Source organism: Aquarana catesbeiana, linkage group LG03 (genome assembly GCF_042186555.1).
Source record: "Aquarana catesbeiana isolate 2022-GZ linkage group LG03, ASM4218655v1, whole genome shotgun sequence".
In the NCBI taxonomy this organism is placed as follows: Eukaryota; Metazoa; Chordata; class Amphibia; order Anura; family Ranidae; genus Aquarana; species Aquarana catesbeiana.
This window is the reverse complement of record NC_133326.1, coordinates 81,997,917-82,021,321: the sequence shown is the minus strand read 5'-3', so window position 1 is coordinate 82,021,321 and position 23,405 is coordinate 81,997,917. Positions and strand designations below refer to the sequence as shown.

At 38.5% G+C, this 23,405-nt stretch overlaps 1 protein-coding gene across 1 annotated transcript in view; it reads right to left on the bottom strand.

Moving 5' to 3' along the window:
- UNC13C (unc-13 homolog C) overlaps positions 1-23,405 on the bottom strand; it is an 884,756-nt gene that overhangs the window by 300,142 nt on the left and 561,209 nt on the right. Inside the window, exon 20 of the mRNA XM_073618754.1 lies at positions 2,377-2,462. Coding sequence (XP_073474855.1) covers positions 2,377-2,462 — 86 coding nt within the window. The remainder of the gene's footprint in view (positions 1-2,376; positions 2,463-23,405) is intronic.

Below are 23,405 nucleotides of genomic sequence, written 5' to 3'. Positions count from 1 at the left end.
ACTGGCTTCTTAAAGGAAGTCAAACGGATGATGGACATTTTTTCTCAAATTTCACAGATGTTAGTCAATTGCTATGAAGCAGGTCAGTGCACAGGATAAATACATGTATGTCTGCAAAATTATAGCTTTTAATATAATGTATTGTGTCCTGAACTTGTAAGAGCTTATTTCTCTGAACCTCCTAGCAGTTCACTCAAAGACATAGATGGTAATACGTTATTGATTTACAGAATCTATATAGTTGTTAAGCTGACAGTTGGATGCCATGAAGCTAGAATGAAATCTCACAATGTATATATATGTAAAAAACAAAAAGGAAATTAAAACATTATTTCATTTGGTGAAGCATTTTGAATTTATTGTGCATTTCTCCTTAAAGTGATGCATCAGCCATTTTAAAAGTCCTGTGTAAGACCAGCTACAATACAGTAAAATGTACATGTATAAGGAGCTTAAGGAGAGAGAATATCAAATAATGATCAAAGAAGTCAGCCGCTGCTGAGGACTGAAGAGCAATTCTCCTAAATGGCTAGTGAAAATTATGTCATCAGTGCTTGCCTTCAAGGATTCAAAGGAAAATAAACTTTACTAAAATAAATAAGGTCAAATAACATGCAGATAGACCCCAAGGGACAGCAATGCACATGCATCAGAAGTATGCCCAGATAAAAGCTGTCAAACATTTTGGGAGAGAGATGTTCCCCTTTCTCCCCTTGTCTTGAGAAAGAGGGATCTCTCTCTCCCAAGACACATCAATGGAGTCCATGTGGTCGTACTATAGGCACATGCGTATTGCTGCTCTTTGATGCCTAAGGCCCCTTTCACACTGGGGCGGGGTCGGCGGTAAAACGCCACTATTGTTAGCAGCGCTTTACCTTTGGTATTCGGACGATAGCAGGGCAGTTTTACCCCTCGCTAGCATCCGAGAAAGGGTTAAAAACCATCGCAAAGCACCTCTGCATGGGCAGGAGCGGTGAAGGAGCGGTGAAGGAGCGGTGTATACACCGCTCCTTCACCACTCCGAAGATGCTGCTAGCCGGACTTTTTTTCCCGTCCTGCTAGCGCACCTCTCCAGTGTGAAAGCCCTCGGGGCTATCTATCTATCTATCTATCTATCTATCTATCTATCTATCTATCTATCTATCTATCTATCTATCTATCTCTGTCATTTTATTAAAAGTCATAAGCTACAGAATTTTAGCAACTGACTCTTAATCTTTTTTGAAGGGGGGCACTGAAGAACTGCTTTAAGCAGACTTTTACTTTAAAAGTTTAAAATGGCTGACGGGTTTGCTTCAATACAATATAGTCCCTGCTGACAGCTTTGTCTAACAAATAACAAAATGGAGGAATTTGCAAAGCTTAGGATTTGGAATAAAAAGAAAAAAGCCTTGTTATATAAGGTCAAGTGTAGAAAGTATTTGGCTATGTGTTCCTGTCTCTTTGGTTTCAAATCCACTCGAATCAGACTGAATAAAAATATTGCCAAACACTTGCAGGGTTCATTGAACTCTATGTGGAACATGAATGTAGAATATACAGGTGCTGCACTTCAGCTCCATGGGCAAATAACTAGGTCCATACATATAAGAGATGATAAAAACATGACACGGACACCAATCAGGTCACCCATGTACACAATGCCTAAAGCAGCCCAGCTTACACTTGAGTATTTGACCGAACATTCACAGCTAACCATTTTGAATATATGCAGATGTTTTGTTATTTAGAAGTAAATACATGTCATTTCTTTACAAATGGTTACTTCAATGTTACTTTTACACAGGTGAAAATTATGCACAACATTTCTTAGGATGATGCAAGATTTCCTTCTGTCTAAGTTGTCATAAAGGTGCTAACAGGGGTAAAGAGGAAGGTTCTCATCATAATTGTTAGCCATAACTTCCTAGTGCTATGGAAGGGATGGAAGACCTTTTTATAAAATGTTTTCTAGAGCTTGCAGAATTGGAGTTTGTAAATCTTGGTGAAGAACTTGCTTATGTAGCAAAAGGAGAGCAAAAGCCCTGAAAATATTAATTGTTACTGCTTTAGTAGTACCATTATAACGTATATAATCTCCAGACAGTCGATGTTGTAGAACATTTACCGCCTTTCAGTTGGAAGGAAAAATACTACCAGTCATGACAATAAGATGTATCTATCCTGTTTATTTTAATAGGGGTAAGGCTATTATTGCCAAGGTCTAGTTGTAAGTATTTCTTGTCTACAACATGATATACTGAATTAATGTTGGCACAATGTTATATATTTTTTTATTTAAACAGGAGTACTGGAAATAATGTTGACAGTATGTTCCACACTAAGTGTGTCAGTAGAATTATTATTGTATGATGACAAGCAGAGCACGAAGATTACCTTCTAATGCATACTTCATATCCTGAGCAAACAGGTTCCACATCACATCTGCACTGAGCTTGCCCATGTTCAGTTCCTGGGGGAACCTGCAAGAGACAGATTCTCATTAGTCTTTTCAGACAGGGATTAGATACAAACAATGGATAAGCATCAAGATGATTTATTAACAACTAGTGTGCAACAGTTCCCAAAAAGGTAACTGCTGGACATTTCTGTAGTTCATGATCTGTCTGTGTGACTACATGTAGAATTATCTATCTATCTATCTATCTATCTCTATATATAATATATCTATATATATATATAGATAGATATTTTTTTCAATTCGAATGTGGCACAGTGAAGAAACAAAAGAAAAAACTTCATCAAATTATCACAATGACTCTTTAAATCACATTTGGCTTAACTAAAACAGCATTATTTTGAAATGGTACTCTAATAACACACACAGGGGGTCATTTACTATAGCGCCACGGCGCTAATTCGTGGAGATTTGATGCACATAGCCAAGGGCTAACACAGTTGTGAATAGTATTATGTGTTCCTGTTCATCAGGTGCAATCACTTTAGACATACATGAAGAGACAGATTGAAAGATACTGGTGGGCGTGTACTTCTATTGGGTGTGTCAGTGTGCTAACAATACAACCTCTCTTATATAAAGGCCTGCAGTAGGGGGGTTTGTTTGGCCTGAGAAGGTCAGGTTTTTTGCTGTGATTTGTGGGGGAGAAGGAATGATATTGGGAGATTTGATGAAATTCTTGTGCATTTTTTCACTCAAAAGTGGGTTTATGTGGCCATGCTGTCAATGTTGTGTGTGTGTATTGTTCCTGTCTGATCATGCAAACATCGTAGGCTGACCTACTCTTTTTGATCTTGTTTAATCGTGTACACAGAAATGCAGCTTCCAGCAGAACATGGTCACCAATGTATGTATGTGTGGATTGTGGGCTGGTGGTGGGTGTTTTGAATAAGTATTTTGTAATATTATGTTGGAATGCTTTGTAAGAATGACTGTTAAGTATGTTTCTATAATCTTGCAGATAAAAATGTGATGTGTTGCCCATTATACACTGAAATTAAAGCTGTGTCCACGCTAAGGTTTTGTCAAATTTTAGATTGTAAGCTCCTATGAGCAGGGCCCTTAAAATCCCATTGCTAAATGTAGCGCCATATATCCTGTCCAAATTTTTTTGAAGCTAGTAAATGAATGTAATTTTTTTTTTCTGCTTGTAAAATAAAAGTACATTATTGAGCTTTTGTTGTGGTGGGTTTTTTTCTTCTACTTTTCTTTCTCTTTAGTTTTTGTGGGTGGTGGTTTTGGGAAAGTGCAATATCTCTTATTTTATTTCAATATGCATTTGTGCACCAAAAAACTAATCTCTTTGCCCTGGTTCACATTGATGCTACTTTGAAATCGCACTACTTCACTTGAAGTAGCAAGATTTCAAAGTAGCAAGGTCAGCGTGATTTCAGGTGTGACTTGATAAACATCCGTGTGGCTTCATACACATGTCCTATTGAAGTCGCACCTGAAATCTGCAAAAGTGCAGGAACTACTTTAGCAAATTGGTGCGGCACCACAAACTTGTCGCATAAATTGGAACAGTGCTATTGCCGCTAATGGGCTGTGTCTTGTCATGCAATTTGATCTCTCAAATCGCTCCAATGTAAACCTAGGCTTCAGCACACCTGCAAATTAATGATAAAGGTGGAATCTTTATACATAACAGCTGTGGAGAATTGCAGGTAATGAATTCAGCTGGTGGATAGGCAGTGTTTGAATGTGTCAGCTCTGGTTCACATTGGTGCGATTTGACATGTCAAATCGGTGGCAATTGCACTGTTCTAATTGGTGCGATTTGTATTGATATCGGTGCAGAAACCTGCACCGATGTCTCTGATGTTGCCCCCACAGTCGGGACTGACATGCAGGAATGAAATTGTGTGAGGTCAGCTGAACGATTTCCTCCCTCTGTCAGTGTGAACCAGGGCTCAAACTGGGCCTTTTGTCTTTGTAATTCACCTGCTGCTAACCCAGGAACACCATTTCTTACCAAACTTCCTTAAGTTTACCTTCAAATATATGTAGAAATACAGATTTGCATATCTGAAAATAAAAAATACTAATCGTAGTTGAGATCAAATATTCGCAGCTGCAATCAAAAGCGTGGTTTCACCTTCTGACCCAGAAATTAGTCATTGTATGCACCCGGAAGTTCCTGTGCTGGTCAGGATCTCTATCTAGGTGGACATGGCGAGGTCTCTTTAGCAAAGACGAGATGCTGCTTATTGGCCGGGTAAGTGTAGGATATGTACTTGTACTTGATCAATGTGGGGGTGGATGTGGTAGTTGGATTTGGTGTGGGTGGGGTTCATTGATTTGTCTGGCATCACCACACATTTGCTTCCGTCCCATGTGCACACATCACTTCCTGCATTTGTTCTGCTGATGTAAATCAGTAAGGACTATGCAAGTATAAATGAGAGCTCCTTTTATTAAAATATTTATGACTTGTTTCACAGTTGGGCGAATTTTCCAGCAAATTTGGACCTCAGAGTTGCAGGACAAGTTGTACCCCATGATTCTCAATGATAACCATTCATATCTGTGCTACTTTAAGTCACACCAACTTCAAAGTAGTCCCTGTAGTACTTTGGTGTGACTTTCATGTGACTTGAGGTATATCGGGTACAATATTACACAGGCATTCCCAGAAGTTGGGGCCAAGTTGCAGCGGCAAAGTGGCAGCAAAATAGTGTGACTTTCAGGTTGCAGCAGTGTGAATGAGATTCAAGGATAACACCTTTGAATTTGGCCCTATTGTCACTTGTGCATCCTGAAAGTGTAGCAAATTCGTCCCTGCACTACCTTGGTTTGACTTTGATGCAATTTGAGGTCCATACACCACAAGATTACACAGACATTGCTTCAAGTCATGACAAAGCTGTGCAATTTTAAGGTCGCACAAGTGCAAATGGGGCCTTATTCAAAGGTGTTATCAATTAATCGCGTTAGGTTACTTTCACACTTGGGTGAGTTTTCACGCAGTTTTGGACCTCAGAGTCACAAGAAAAGTTGTTCCCCATGATTTCCATTCATATTTATTAGAGCTGCTCGATTAATCGTCATCATGATTTTTTCTCCTTTGCGATCTTGGAAAAAAGCGTTTCACGATTCTTGCTATGCAAAGAATTCTCTCTGCTCTTCTGAAGCCACAGCCATCAAAAGAAAGGAATAGAAAAACTGGGAAGTCTGCCAAGAATTAGAACATTCTTTATCAGTGAACTTAACTAGAAACCTTGTAACAATTTGTCAATGAAATAGACTTCTGTGTAAGTGAGGAAAGTTTAACCACTTAAACACTAAACCTTTTTCTGACATTTGTTGGTTTCAGGTTAAAATAATTTCTTTTTGCTAGAAAATTACTTAGAACTCCCCAACATTATATATATTTTTTTAGTAGAGACCCTAGAGAATAAAATGGTGGTTGTTACAATATTTTATGTCACACTGTATTTGCGCCTTTCAAATGCAATTTTCTTTGGAAAAAAATTACTGTAATGAATTTAAAAAAAAAAAAAAGAAAAGTTAGCCCAATTTTTTTTGGGATAATGTGAAAGATTTTACGTTGCGAGAATCGTGATCTTTTTATTCTAAGCAAAAAAATTGTGATTCTCATTTTGGCCAGAACCGTGCAGCTCTATCTATCTATGCAACTTCACCTATGTTCACATAGCTCTGAATTGACATGTCAAATTGCAGGCCAAATCAACGCCTATTGATGGCAATGGAACTGTCCGAATTGGTGCGACGCCACAACGATTCCCAAAAGTAGTTCCTGCACTACTTTGGGCGACTTCAGGGGCGATTTCTTACCTCCCAACTTTTTGAGATGGGTATAAGGGACACCTATTAGCAAAAGTAGGTAGGCATAGGACACCTTCTTAAAGGAGAACAGTTGGGACCTATGTGATTTCACTAGACAGCTGTGCAGGAAAGTGCACTGATGTCTCTGAAATCGCTCAAAATGTCGGGCTGAGTCACATTTGTGTGACTTTGGACATCAGAGTCGCATGACAAGTCATACCCCATGATTTTCAATGTGTACCATTCATATCTGTGCGACTTCAAGTAACACTGACTTCAACGTAGTCCCTGTACTACTTTGGTCTGAATTTGATGCGAGTTGAGGTCCATAGACCTCAAGTTTACACAGTCATTCCCTGGAATTGCGGCAAAATTGCTAATGCAAAATCGTGGGAAAGTTGCGTGCCTTTCCCTGCGACTCCTGCGTCCATAGACCTCAAGATTACACAGGCATTGCTTAAAGTCGCATCAAAATCTCGCAACTTTCAGGTCGCACAAGTGTGAAAGGTGCCTAAGTCACTGTGCTGAGTACTATTATACCTAGAATATAAAGTAGTCCCACCATCAAACACTAGTAAACGTATGTTCTCAATATAATTGTGCTCAAATGGCTGAAAATCACACAGATGATATCACCTTCTGAAAGCTCAAATCCCACTGAAAGCATCACCTCCTGGAAATGTGCATTGTACTCAGAAGCATAATTAGCCAAAGCACATCAGCTTGCTTTATTCCATATTTTAACTCTTCAAATGCATGCAATGGTATGTACTTATTCAATAATATTATGGTATGGAATTCCAAAATTCAAGGAAAAAAATGTCGTAGGGTCCCCCCAGTACATACCAGGCCCTTCGGTATGGACTTTAAGAGGAACCCCACACCAAAATGTAAAATAAATTTGATGTGGGGCCCCAAAATCCATACCAGACCCTCATCCGAGCATGCAGCCTGGAGGTCAGGATAGGGGGGGATGAGCGAGCACCTTCCCCTTCTGAACCTTACCAGGCCACATGCCTCAAAGCACCTTTTCCCCATGTTGATGGGGACAAGGGCCTCTTCCCGACAACCCTGGTCGGTGGTTGTCGGTCTGCGGGCAGGGGGTTTATCAGAATCTGGAAGCCCCCTTTAACAAGGGGGCTCCCAGATCCTGCCCCTTATATGAATAGGCAGGGGGTACATTTTACCCCTACCCATTCACCAAAAAAAGCAGTGAAATGTAAAAAAATCAATAGCCGGTTTTTGACAAGTCCTTTATTGTAAAATAGCTCCAAGCTGTCTTCTTCCCTGAGCCATCTTCTCCAGATGCTGTCTCTCCCTCCTCCATCTTCTCCCCGAGCTGTATTCTCCCAGAGCCGTCTCTCCTGCCACCGCCATCTTCTCCATCTGCTGCGTTCTTCTGCACCGCTGGTTACCCGCTAATAAAAAAAAAGCTGCTCTTCTTCTGTGGCGGTCTTCCTCCGCTGTGTTGTCACCCGCTGTGTGGCGTCTCTTACATAGCCATGGAGTGGACTCTCTGGGTGACATTATCGGATGGCCACAGAAGACCGCCACAAGAAGAGCGTTTTTTTTTTTTATTAGTGGGTAACCGGCTGCGCGGAAGAACACATCAGCGGGAGAAGATGGCGGCAGCAGGAGAGACAGCTTGGGGAGAAGAAACATCAAACACTAGTGAATGTACTTTCTATGTATGACTGTGCTACGCCCAATAGGCTAGTGGTCAGCACTTCTACCTTGACAGAACTCATGGGTTCAGATCCCACAGAGAAATACTAAAAGATTGAGTTGGTGAAAAAAAGGCAAATGACTATTAGCCAATTAGCCAAAGCAGCATATGCTGAAAATAGGTGAATGCCAATTAGCCAATGCACTTTAAATTTGGCTGATTCTATTATATTAACTCTTCAAATGCATGCAATGATATGTAAGTATTCAATACTATTATGGTGTGAAATTCCAAACACCACACACTAACTAATGGGCAGATTACATTTTTTTGTTTGTTTATTTTAATTCGCTTGTGCACTGAAAAAATAAACACAGCTGGTGGATGGTATTTGAACTTGTACCGTGAGTGCTGTGGAGACATCTGAGCAGACCACTAAGTCATTGTGCTAAGTACGAGACCTGCATAATAGTGTAGTATGATTAAAGAATGAATATAAATAATTACCGCTTTATAGTCACCTAAATTAAAAAATAAAAAACAACATACAACAAATAGGTAACCTAAATGTTTAATACATGTAACTTTAGAGAATAGCAGACATTACTGTAATAATCATTCATAACTGCATTCGTTAGCAAAAGAAGGAAAAAACTAGGAATACTAATTGCAACATACATCAATAGATGCACACGAGGTAGAGCACATCTCACATAACAATGTTTCTTTCACATACATGGATCATGGTTACAGTGCAGTACTATATAACAACTTGGTAGGAATTGGCATTTGCATATACGCGGAAGAGCTAATTAGCGCTGACTTAGAATTGACTAATGTGTGTTTCTCACTAATGGCGCTAATTTTCATTCGCACATTCGCTTGTTGAAATTTTATTTGGCTAAAATGGGAGCTATTATTTGCCATAGTGCCCAGTACTTCCTGGCACTATAGTAAATGACCCCCACAGTCTTTGATTTCAAAAACATGTTTACAGTTGCATTTCGATGTAAAATTTGATTCAAATTTCAATTTGAATTTTGGAAATGCAGACAAATTTTGTTTTGTTATTCAGAGCATTCTATAAACTTTGTTTATACTGTAATTTGGGTATTCAGACTTATCTAAATCTCTGAATAATGAAAAATGTGTCTGAATATTTATTGGGAATGAAACAAACCACGCATGTCTAGGTAGAAACACTGGCATCAATCTGTCTTCTTGACATGGAATATTTATACACCTCTGGAAACATTTTATCGGTGTGCCTCTAATTTTAGTTAGGGTAGAATGCCCCTGACTTACTGAAGTAACACAAATGTCAGAAATCACTTCATTTCCAACTCTTAACTTACATCTTTTTTCTAACTTGCATAACCAATAATCCTTTATGATTGACAGACGGAAAATACTAACATGACAAACACCAAAATAAAACATGGAATATTTTATCCATCTACACTATACTATAGTTGTAAGTACTTTTTTAAGTGTTAAATATATACAATTGGTTCTACTTCTGAGAATTCACTATCATTTTTCTAAATGTTGTTTGATAGCCATGGATGATACAGACAGCTAATATTTAGAACCTTCATATGTGAGTGTGCAGCGTGAGCCGTTACTATTATTATACATTAATCACTTGTGGCATAGTGATATATGTCTTGTGGGCAAAACAATTTGACATACAGATACAATTGGGGGGTTAAATTTCAGTACCATTAGCGGTAACCCCGAGCCACACTCAGGATTGCATTGCAGAATCCTGGTGCATATATTTACCTTGTCACCTGGATCCTGTGATGTACTCCAGTTGTGTCCTCCACTGGAACATCTGTACGGTGTCCTGTGTTTCAGGATCCGCTCCCTGCAAGCGTCGCAACGCAGAGGGCAGGCGGCAGATTCAAAAAGTACACAAAACATAACACATACAGTACACTGTAATTTTACAGATTACATTACTGTATGAAATAATTTCACCTCCCTTTGGTCCCTAGTGCTTTGTCCAGTGCTCTGTATGCACATTTATATTATATATATACTGTTCTTTCTGCCTGGAAACTTGAGATTGTCCATGGCAACCAAAAAGTGTCCCTCTACGTCAAAAGTGGTTTTAGATCAGCTAGAAAACAGCGATAGTAAATTAGAACACTTGCAGAATTGAGCGATAGTGAATCGTGGGGAAATTCTATTATATATATATAGATATATATATATATCTATATATATATCTATATATATATATAGATATATATATAGATATATATATATATTGTATAATTTTTTATAATTTATGATTTTGTGTTTCAAACTTTATCATACCCGGGATGTCTACTAGACTCTTGTTTAGACAGATTTAAGTGTGTTATTACTAAGAATTACAGGCCTACAATATAAACGCCAAATTTCTATGCCAAACAATGTACCACTTTGAGATTCAAAAATCTGACATAATCATACTGCCTGGGAGGTTAAACTGCAGCAGAGAAAAAGGAGGTCAGATCCTGGCAGTGCCATATGAAAGGGATAGTCAATAGAGAACACTAGCTGAGTTAAATGACCAGCTTGTAAAACAGATCAGATTTTATACTTGAACTATACTGTGAATTTGGGCATTTGCCTTCACTTCCACTTAAAGTAATTCTGAATACAGGTGTACTTTAAATTTCTCCATCCATAAAGGGTATCAAATAGAAGAATTGATGGGTGGTCACCTAGCACCACACCCCCAACTTACAAATTTGAAAAAATAGGTACAAACAAGTAAGTCTTTTAGGCCAATTTCGCTCTGCTGCATTGTGGTCTGGCTGCAGCGTGGGTGTGTCCGCGTTTTTTCATGCATTTAGCCCCATGCCATAGCTGTTTGTGGCCAGGACCCAGATTTTTTGTTAAGCTGATTAGTGCTCCACCTTGCTCTGCTTCTATTGTACCTGTCATCGGGCACAGTGGCGACTGGTGGTATATTTTTAGGGGAGTAAACAATGCACCCGCACCACTCCCCGCCTGGTGGGTCAGTTGGTTGAGTCACCTACACCCCCCCAGCTCGGTTGGTTACCAGCCCCGCACTTACCCCATCTATGGCATGGGCAGCGCTTCCCTCTGGGCGATGGCTTCCTCCATGGCATCACTTGAGCCATGCGTCTCCTCCCTCCTCCTCCTAGGTCGATAGGATCGCTTCTCTTTTTGCCCAATCGGGAAACCCACTTCCTGTTTGGCCGGGAGGAGAATCAGTGTGACAATAGCCAATATTCATTTGCTATTATCACACAATTGTGTAGGCTCAGGGTGTGGATCTCTGCACCCCGAGCCCACCCTTTTTTTAAGCCTATTAAAGTCTCTGGCTCTAATCACATGCTTAAAAAAACCCCCATTGGAATCCATGCGTCCGGCGTCCCGCATGTGTATTAGGGGGCCGGACACATGGATAGGGGGGCGGCACCCCTGTGCCCTGCATTGCGGGCTGCCACTGCTTGCACTACATTAACAACATTGAAGTAACACAGTTACAACTCACAAGCAGCCGCCATTATAGAGTGAGTGTCTTGTTTTATTGTTGCGAATGTTATTTCTCTGATCTTATCTAATGATTTTCTAATAAAGCTTTATGCTAAATTTTGGAGCAAGAACAGGTCAAGCACTGATGTTGGAAGAGAAGACTTGCCTCACAACGAGCATTCCAACTCATCCTAAAAGTGTTCAGTAGCCTTGAGGTCAAGGCTTTCTGCAGGCAACTCCAGTTCCTCCATAACAAAGTCATCAAACCATATTTTTGGACCTAGCTTTGTGAACAAAGACACAATCCTGCTGGAACACAAAACAGTCTTTCTTAGGCTATTTCCACAAGGCTAGAAGCTCACAATTGTCCAAAATGTCCCTGTATGCTGTAACATTATTCTTTATTATATACACCTGAACTCAATCATTTGGAGTGGTGTGTCCACATACGTTTGGCCATGTACTCTACATATGCTGTAAGGAAAAAAGTGTCTTCCTAGGTCTATTGGAAATAACATTTACAGATGAGGTTTGATGGTTTTGGTATCTAGTTACCTAGTAAACAACTGAGTCAAAGCTATTTTTGACATCATACACCTTATATTAAAGAGTAACTCCACTTTTATTGAGAAAAAAAGAATCCCATCTGGGTGATCAATGTACATTGCAAAGATTTTATCACATTTTGTTGCAGATTTCTGCCTGTTTCTGCTCTGAAGAAAAATCTGTCTGTTTTATTATGTCAATGAACAGAGTGAATCTGAATAATAGTGATTTTTTTTCATTACCAATCAGCTGATGCACTTGCAATGTTCTAATAAGGAAAGTTGCAAGGCCTTATTAGTACAGTGACAGCGCATATTTTTAGCACTGATCACTGTATTAGTGTCACTTCTCCCAAAAAAATATCAAAAGTGTCAGTCACAGTCGCTAATCACTGCCATTACTAGTAAAAAAATAAAATTAAAAAAATTTATAAAAATATCCCACAGTTTGTAGACACTATAACTTTTGCACAAACCAATCAATATACGCTTATTGTTTTTTTTTTTACCAGAAAATATGTAGCAGAATACATATTGGCATAAATTGATGAAGAAATTAATTTTTTACATTTTTTTTAATTAGATGTTTTTTTATAGCAGAAAGTAAAAAATATGTTGGTTTTTTTTTTCAAAATCGACAGTCTTTTTTTGTTTATAGCGCAAAAAAGAAAAAACGCAGAGGCGATCAAATACCCCCAAAAGAAGACTCTATTTGTGGGAAAAAAAAGGACATAAATTGTATTTGGGTACAGTGCCTCATGACCACGCAATTGTCAGTTAAAATAATGCAGTGCCGTATTGCAAAAAATGGCCTGGTCATAAAGGGGGGATAAATCTTATGGAGGTCAAGTGGTTAATAACATTCAATTACTATATGTCTTGTGTTGTAGTTGTATGTGTATTTTTTATTTTATCCCACGAAAGTGGAGTTACCCTTTAATCAACATCTTTACGTTGAGGGGATAAGGAGATAATGAAGTAAATTAGATGGAAATGGAACAACATAAATCAAACATTATAAATAAATGGGCGGAAGCAGTGCAGTGTATAACTAGTTAATTAATGTAGTGAGAGCCTACAGGCTTAGCAGAAGACTTGCTCACAGCTGGAAATGTTTGCTATCAATACGAAATTCTTTTCTCAGCATGGACAAACTAGAGTTCAAGAATAAAACTTCTGAAACAATAATAAAGACATCCTCAAACTTTCATAATATTGCTAGATAGTTTAAAAGATAACTGCCAGTCTGGCATTTTGGGTCAATAACCACTCTCCGATAAAAGTAACAAGTTAATTTCAATATCTGTTTATTAGGCAGATCACTGAAACTGCAGAATATTGAAACGCTATTAAAAATAACATCTTAATTCCTTCTGCAATGTGATATGAAAGAAACATTTTTTTACTTGTCAAGTCAGTGGTAAAACAGGAGATCAAGTAAACTTTCTTTGTTAAAAAAATAGCATTATTAGAATAATTACTGTGACAGGGGAGAATGAGAAAAGCTTGCTCTTGCCTGCAGTAGGCTTATGATTTAATTCCCCCAGCCTACACCTCTTATGCCGTGTACATACGAACAGAATTTCCAACAGAAAAAGTCCGACGGGAGCTTTTCATCGTATATTCCAATCGTGTGTATGCCCCATCAGACTTTTTACGTTGAAAATTCTGACGGACCTAGAAAGAGAACATGTTCTAAATTTTTAACCAATTTCTATCGGGAAAACCGCTAGTCTGTGTGCTGTTCCGACGTACCAAAAATTACGCATGCTCTGAAGCAAGTACGAACTTCCTTTTTCTAGTCCCGTCGTACGTGTTGTACGTCACCGCGTTCTTGACGGTCGGACTTTGGTGTGACCGTGTGTATGCAAGACTGCTTGAGCGGAATTCCGTCGGAGAAACCTTCAGAGTTTATTCTGATGGAAAAAACGCTTGTGTGTACACAGCATTAGGTGCAACAGATACTGTTGGTGTATGATGAGACTTCCCAGAAATGTATTCATATAGACTTGTAAAGTTACTAAACCAAAGATCTGTTAGGAATATTATCATTTACGTATTAGGAGATAGCAAGGATGATTACAACAGTGGACTGTAACTGTTATCTATAACACCTTTATTTCTTCCCTTTGACACCCAAAAATAATCTCTAAAATAATATGATGATTGAGATAAGAGATAGAAATTGATTCAGACTACTAAACTCAAAAACATTTATTATATTTGAAACTTCATGACAAGCACTTAGTAGTTAAAGCATGTGCCCCTTAGCTAATGGCAGTATAAATTCACTGCTTACAGCCATAAAATGGGTGGAGCAAAGTGTTAGATATGAGCTTGCCACAAGTATGTATTAAATCCAGTATAAGAATATTAATCTTGAAAAAAGTAAGAGGTCAAAGCCAACACGGGTCTCAGAAATCCCCCTTCATCAGGGCTAAGAAACAAAATAATATAAAATCATATACATCCAAAGATAAAAAAACTGTGAACACATACAATTATGCTGTACTGTACAATCATATTTGTAACCCTCTAAAAATGATATATATGTATAATTACAAAGAACTTAAAAATACATAACATTACCAAATATATCAGCTATTAAAATATCTATTCATATTTAAAGGATATGGTAATAATTATCATGAAGCAGACCCATGTGCATGAAGTAAGATGAATGGCAGCCTCAGCCTGGACTCCAGCCAGGCCACGCCCCCAATGCATTTTCACTCTGCTTCTTGGAGCTTAATCATGGTAAAGCTCCAAGGGGTGGAGAGAAACATGTTTGGGGCGTAGCTTGGCTGGAGTCCAGGCTGAGGCTGCCATTCATCTCACTTCATGCACATGGATCTGCTTCATGATGTGCGGCTTATCCAGTAGTCAAGTACCATAATTTCCAAAAAGCCCATCGTTCAATATGCACAGAGTAATAGACTAGTAACAATATGAATTCAGTACATTGTGATAGAAAAAACAAATCCCCCGAAGATGGAGTAAGGACAATTGGAGCTCTAGAATGAGTTTATCATAATAATAGCATCCCCACAAATCTCAATTTTAACTATTTAGCCAACTATAAAGAGATAATAGCCAAAAACCAGTGACAGCATTTTTTGCAATAGTTTCATTAGTTAAGTGATAAATAGTACATTTATTTGTATCTTTTATGCAAGCTGCAATAGAACCCAATACTGGTCAAACAACTACAAAGCAGACAAAGTTCTGGAAAAAGTAAATATACATATGGAGGGTTTAAAAGTCTCCAAAGAAATAAAGTATTATTCTAGATGGAAAGAACAAGATGATGATAATGATGAAATGTCTAAAATAACAGTTGCAAAATAGATCATAGTAGTGTGAACTGGGAATAAACACAACTCTTTATGGTGGCCAACAAAGAAGCCATGAGTGTTGTAAAGTAGAGTGAATACTTCATGAAGAACTGTGTATTAGTATAGTACACTGTAACAGTAGACACAAAATGCCATAGAGCCAAATGAGTATGGACAAGAATTTTGGATGATATCTTTCTCTATATTGGCAATGCGGTCACCATGTGAGGCAGTTGTGTTTCAATATGCTAGGAAAGATGAAACGGTAACAGCCGGGCAGTTGGTTTCCATAATCCTGAATGAAACAACAACCAACCATGGAAACCATACCAACATCATTGTCCTGCACCATTTAATCCACATAGACACATCCCTGGTGCTGTCAAGTTTCAAGCTCTGAGAATAGACAAAGGTGGATATCTAAATGAGGGCTGTAAGATAGCCATGGATATGTCTGGATAATGCTGGTACCAAGTAGGATATTTAAACTGAGCTGCTGCACATGATCAGTGCTGGTATACAGCATTCATTGTGAAATTTGTTATCTGTTATCTTTATGTGTCTGACAAACTTTATGTGTCTGACAAACTTGTTACCAACCAGGTTTGCCTAGACTACTCCTGAACCAAGCTTGTCCCTGGAATACGCTTCTGTCTACTCCTTTTGCTCGATCTACATATCTGTTATTGACTCCAGCTTGAACCTTGACTACGTCTTGCTTACACGGTCACACCTGATCTGACCACCAGTAACCAACAAAGCTTGCTTGACTCTGCTAGTAATCTGCCTATTGCTCATCCAGTTCCTGCTGAACCTCTGCCGCTGTCCAACCAGTTACTGCTGAAAATCTTTCTGCTATCCATTAAGTCCCTGATGAACTGCTGACTGCTACCAGCAAGTTCCTGTTGAACCTCTGCCTGTTGCTCAGAAAGTCCCTGCTGATAACCTACCTGCTGCCAGCCAGTCTTCACTTATCCTCTATCCATTGCTCAGTCTAACTCTTTGGACACACAGGCTAACTATCCGTTCCAGCTGCTGGAAGATATACAAGGCACTCATGCCACTCTGCACCCTTGTGCATTCTGTTTGCTACTTTTACAGGTGTAAAAGAGAACATCCTCATCACATCAAACTCCTCCACCTAGTGCATGAAAAAACCTCTCTATATTTCAAGACCATTGACCCAAGTACCCACAACCACATGCCATTTCAAGCCTAGACAAATCTATCTCTATAGACAAGCTAACTGTTCACATAGAAAACAGGGCATTTTCACATAGAAAACTCCCACAAATCCTTGAACAAGGATCCATATGTATCCATATACAGGTATGTCTCCACTTTATATATGTCTCCGGTAAATTATATTTCCACTCCATATGTATCCATATATGTCCCACTCCATTTTTTAGACCTAGTAGCCCTTATCACTTTAGTAAAACTACACCCCCCATTACCCCCATTGTATGAACAACTGCGCGGTCATGCAATGCTGTACCCAAACAAAATTTGTGTCCTTTTTTTACCACAAATAGAGCTTTCTTTTGGTGGTATTTGATCACCTCTGTGGTTTTTATTTTTTGTGCTTCAAACAAAAAAAGAGCGAAAATTTTGAAAAAAAAACAATATTTTTTTACCTTTTGCTATAATAAATGTCCCCCAAATTAAAAAAAAAAAAAATGTCTTCATCAGCTTAGGCCAATATGTATTCTTCTACATATTTTTGTTAAAAAAATCACAATAAGCGTATATTGATTGGTTTGGGAAAAATGTATAGAGTCTACAAGCTATGGGAAAGATTTATGGCATTTTTATTATTTTTATTTTTTTACTAGTAATGGCGGTGATCTGCAATTTTTAGCGGTATTGCGACATTGCGACGGACAGATCGGACACTTTTGACATATTTTTTGGACCATTGAAAATTATACAGTGATCAGTGCTATAAAAATGCACTGATTACTGTGTAAATGTCATGTAAATGGTAGGGAAGGGGTTAACACTAGGGGGTGATCAAGGGGTTAAACGTGTGTTCCCTCAGTGTGTTCTAACTGTATGGGGATAGGACTAGGACTGAGTAAGAGAGGAGACATAACGCTGTATCTACTTGCTAGGAACAAACAATATGTCTCCTCTCTTCTGACAGCACAGGGATTTGTGTGTTTACACAAAAATCCCCATCCTGGCACTTGTGCACGTGATCACGCCTGGCCGGCAGAGATCGCGACCGCTGGCCACACGCATCGGGTCCCCCACCGTGAAGCGGTCGCACCCTCTGGTGGCCAAAAAGGGGAAGGACATACCCGTAGGGGGTTTAGCCCAGGAGAGCCATTCTGCCGCAGTATATCTGGGTAAGTCGGTCGGGAACCAGTTAATGTCTGTGTTGAGTTATTTTGAGGGGACAGCAAATTTACACTGTTATATAAGCTGTACACTCACTATTTTACGTTGTAGCAAAGTGTAATTTCTTCAGTGTTGTGACATGAAAAGATATAATAAAATATTTTAAAAGATGTGAGGGGGGTACTCACTTTTATGAGATACTGTATATATATATATATATATATATACATATATAGATAATACCATACCAGTCTACTTCTACACAGAAAGTCAGAACATTACTGTCCACTAAACGAATAGGCCAAGCTCTTTTTGCCAGTCCATTAATTGGTTATCTAGAGACTTTCTTTTTCATGTCAGTTAGGCAATATCAAAAGATGAAGCTCTTGGAGTTTTAGAAGTTGCATGTCCTGTGAGCTTGCAGTATAACTTTGTGCTGATGAACTGAGAATTTTCAATGTTCAAAAAGAATTTTACAAGCAAGTAATTTTTTGTCTCATTGACACTTCTGCAAAACCATTCCAGCAAATAAAAAAAATAAAAAACATACCCTTTACGTATTTGTATTAGATGCTTTATGATCATTATTAGTATCATTACATGCTAGTTGTAGTAGCAGAAACAATAATCAGAGCAAGGCACCCCATAGCTTCCAATAAGAAAATTATATTTGCATTGCTCTAACCACACTGAATGCTGTGGGTTACTGCACTTTTTATACATTCATTACACACTGCATAGCCCTACTTAATAAGTAAAGTGATGTTTATATAGTACAATAACCATTTTCATTAACAAAAAGAGTAGGGAGTAATTACCAAGGTTGCTTTACCAAGAAAAGAGTCTTAGGACACAAGCCTTACTTTTTTGTCTTTTGTACTAGATGAGCTCAACAAAAACTGTTCTTTTCTTTACATATCTTTTACCATTCTGTAATGAGACGTATCCTCTAAAGGCCCAAATTAGCTTTCAATTGAAATACATTCCAGGTGCATTAAAACAAAAGATAGGTACATTTTTACAGTTCATTTTATTAAGAAAGCAACTAAAGCCTGAGCAGAAAAGCATGTCCTCTGCCAGCATGCTGAAGAAAAGAACCATTGTTCTTTGTAGGGAATGCACAACTATAGGTCTGAGTTACCAGTGGGTCTGTTGGAGTTCTGAAGAGAGCCCAAGCATCCATATGGGGAGTAAAGGTCCTTCTTTGCAATGAACAGGCTTTTTTACTCAGGTGGTGGCAGCTTTCTAAAAACTTTGCATACCTTTTGCTTTGATACACCTGGAATGTATTTAACTGATTCAAACTGAATGTTCAGTTATGTTTTAAAGGTTCAGTTTTAGGCCCACTTCTGCTGTATGTTGCATTGCATCTGCAGGAGAAGTTGCGTGCATATATCTGGGAACATGAACATGAATGATGAGGTTGTATTGTTGAAGGGCAAAAACTGTGTATGTGAGAATATTTTTCGTATTCTTGTATGCATCAATACCTATGATAGACATCTCCTAAAAATGAAACAAAACTAAGCCCTGTAAAAAAAATATATAATACAGCAAAAAATATAATAGAACATTTGAACTAATAATATGATTATTACATAAAATCATACTAAGCAATTTTTAATTAACAAAGAAGATCAAACAGGACTACAAACTAATGAAATCATTTTAAGCTGAAAATAACAAATGCAGTAGAAATGTCCTTAGGCAAGCTTCAGACATCAGATTTTAATGAACATTTAACATTAAAAGATTTGGTTTGTCTAGAAAAATTATAGTAAATGTACTTTATTTACTCTTTAGAAAAAGCATATATTTTAGCCTAGCTTTCAACCTCGGTCCCTGGTGACTATTTACTAGGTAGATTTAGAGGATAGCTCTGTCTGAATTCATGTGAATCACTGGCCGCTGGGATGCAATGGTTGGATCACTTATTCAAAAAGAAAAAACTTTTTGGTGTGGAGATACCCCTAAAAATTACAAATTTGAATTCTTGACACCAAAACACAAACACTCCTAAACCTAACACCTTTGTATTGACCTTTGTATTCTTTTCATAATAAATCTTCTACCTCTGGTCCACTGTTAACTCTCACTGCAGTCTGGCTCTGTTACTTACCTAAAAACACCTTATATTCATTATTTCTCATTGCGTATGCAAACATGAGTGGATGAATTAATATTCTCATTATTTTCTGCCTTAAAGGCTAGAACTTCCTACTACTGAGTCTTCGTTTTAGAAAATAAGCTCTTTTTTAGCCCTTCTTAAATACAGCTGTTACACTCATTTTTATTAGTTTAGTAAACTCTGCTGTTCTTTCCCAATCGCTGCTCTGGCTACCAGTTTCTAATATGATACCCAAAAGCATGAGATGGCAACTGTAAGATCCAAATAGCTTCCTATCATAGAAGGATAATGTAGCAAATACTGTATCCTCAACTGCACTGACCGAACATGCACCTTCATGCCCTTTTACCTCTCCTTCTCTTCGCTCCTGAATTTGCTTTACCACTTGTTGTTCTTGCTTTCATACAGTATTTAGACTTTGTGATGTAATTCTGTAATTCTCCTTTATATTCTCCATTATGGCTGTCTTTGTCTCTTTTGAGTAGCGCTGCCATTTTCTGTCAGATAAGTCAATCTTATTTCTACTACATAATGTTTGTCTTTTTAATGTGTTCTTGTGTATTTTCCTGTGTTTTTAAACAAACTGGTTTAGTCCTTGCTCCTCCACACCCAACTTCACCATGCTGGTGAATTTTTTTTTTATTATTATTTACCTCTAGCAAAGTCAGAAAACAGAAAAAAAAAGTCTGCTGTATGTTTAAAATCTGGAATTGATTCTATTACATTTATCATCTTTGTGAATTCAACTGCTTGTTGATCTTGTCAGCAAGCCATCGTATTCACTATACAGACTGGATTTCAGGAATTATGTAGCTTACATAAAGAAGCATTTGAGATCTAACATTTCATCTGGGGTATTTTTCTGGCACTTACTACAACTGAAGAAATGGCTTGGACAAGCTACAAAAGTTTTTAATATTACAGAACAATTTCAGTTGAATGTGACTAAGCACTGATTGATGCCTCACCTCTTTCTTCTGCTTTGTTTTTCTCTCTGTCCCCCTGCCCGCTATCAGTCATCCTCCTGCCCTAGTGCTGTTTCTCAGTGCACCATCTTCTCGTTGTCCCAATAAGTGCTCTCCTGCTCCTCTCTTTTGTGTTAACTGACCACAGCCTTGACATACAGTCATCTTCTGTGGCTCAATGGTGTGCTCTGTCTCTTTCCTACCCATACATCCCGCCCCTTGTTAACCACTGCCATCACCTCTCTGCCCTCAACTGTCTGCTGTGCTCCTCTGCACTCCCAATACAGCACCTGTCTGATGAACTCTCAACTTGTAGTCTTCCTTTCTACCATGCCCCTTTGACTGTGCTGTTATTATGCATCAAGAACACAGAGAAAGCTGCAAAATTAGTTGAAACAATGAACCATATTTGACCATAAAGTCAATGGCATTTTAGTAAGGTATGTTACATTTGCACAAGTATTTTTGAAACCCCCACCTTGTCCTGATTATATTATATATGTTGTGACTGCTCTTTTCCCACATTACGCTACAACTAACTGTCTGGGCTGTATATTGTGGTAGGCTCTGTGACGAACGCGGGTATCAGATCCCTGCCCTCCTCTCTAACTCGTGATGAAGGACCGGCCAACCTCACACTAAGCTGTCACTTACATAACAATACCACTCTCAACTGGGCCCAGCACAAACATTTCCCAGCTTGCGGGACCACAATCTAGGTGTCAGCAGCCTGAGAGTGATTGTCACTGGGCTAATTAAGAATATAACCCTTTAACTGCCACCACTGACCTTTGATTAGGAAGGGTCAGAACTTCCATCAATTTAGCAATTCCAATTATGATTTTAGAATAAGCATCTGTAACACACACTGCCACCACAGACAGGTCTGCTCAGAGGCCTTACTCTAGAACAGTAGCGCTCTTCAAGAGACAGGTTCGTTTATAGCTTGCATTAAGAGCTTTAGAGACAAGGTTAACACTTTTCAAAATAAGGGTTTAATAATGAAAAGGTTAAAATTGGTGCAAATAAAATATTTACAGAAAAATATTTTCAAAGAGATAAAGACAATATACAGCCACAAAGAAATAAGGAAGAATTGAGGAGGGTTGATCAGAGTTCAATCAATGAGCTGGGTAATTGGTTCTCAAACTTGGCAGATGTTCCTGCTTGGATGGTAAAAGGAGAACTGACCACTGTCTTGGCATCTCCTCTTTTCTGTCAGATCAAAGGGGTGTTGACAGCTACCAGTGACCAATCGTCTGGTCATCTTGTTTAGGGGTTGGTTGCTGGGAGGTCTCTACATTCATGACCATGTCCCAGGTACACTTTGTGATACATATTCATATCTCTGCATCTCTACAATTTACAGACTGCTAATATCCAGATTATTGTCCAGCGTGACATTTGCTTCAAAACAAATATAAACATGGCAGGTTTACAATGTCTAGTTTACCTAGGAGGATGGGGTACCAGTGGTTTCCCATATGATCTGACATAGAGGTGTCTGGACTTGAAACGTTACAAATTATCTGAGGAAATTAAATATGTCCATATTATGGCTGTGCTATTATTAGTTTGGAAGTTATGAAACATGCTGAAGTTTATGAAACTATACTAAAGTGTTTGAGCTTTATGTGGATTGAGGTATTTAGACCGGTATCTTTTGGTTCTCTGAATTGAGAGGGTGACAGTTTTACGATAGGACTGGACATCCTGCCAGGCCGACATTAGTTGTTTTCACAGGCCTAAGCCTGGTTCTCTATGTTGAGATAACAACTCTTTTGATGTGTTCTGAGTTAAGCCTATGAATTCCTGGAAATAAGGGAGGGGGTTCAGATTTCTAATGCAATGTGTAACTTTTAGCAAAGACTGTCATGGCTGCCGTAAGGTTCCCAAAAAACATGGCTGTTAGCTACAGCTTTTTGTGTGTCCAGTACATGCTATCATTACAGGCTCGTCTTTCTCCACCACTTTTCAAAAAGACTAAACCAGAATAATAAGGACAAAGACAGTTCAAATGTGAATCAGCTTTGTAATCGGCAGGATACCCACCATACAGTTGTTCAATTACATATACACTGGGGAATTTGACCCAACTCAAGCTATAAAAAAAATCACTTATTGCAGTGGATAATATTGGCAGTTATGCAATATTAGCAGTTATGCATAGATCACATCATAAATGCAATCTTTGTGTGACGCCTATCTTCCTCCTGTCTGTTTAATATGGGGATGAGCACCTTTCCACAACAAGTTCTAGTAAATTGAGTCTAAAACAGGGGTCTCCAAATTACGGCCCTCCAGCTGTTGTGGAACTATAAGTCCCATGAGGCATTGTAAAACTCTGACATTCACAAACACAACTAGGCATGATGAGAATTGTAGTTCCTGGAGGGCCATACTTTGGAGACCCCTGGTCTAAAGCAATAGAAACTGCCACTTATTTGCACCACAAGACAGTGTTATTTAAGCAGGCAAATGCAGCATGGCCCTAGTTCAAAATTATATAGTTAGGTTCATTTTGTTAAATACCTGACAGGTTTTAAAAGCTGACTATGCCCCCATTGTGGAGATTTTCTTTCAGATTTGTATACCCAGAGAGTAAGCCTTCTGTCAAATTCTGTCATAATCCCAAAAGAATTTCGAAACCTTCCTTTTTTTACTGCCTTTGTCCCAAT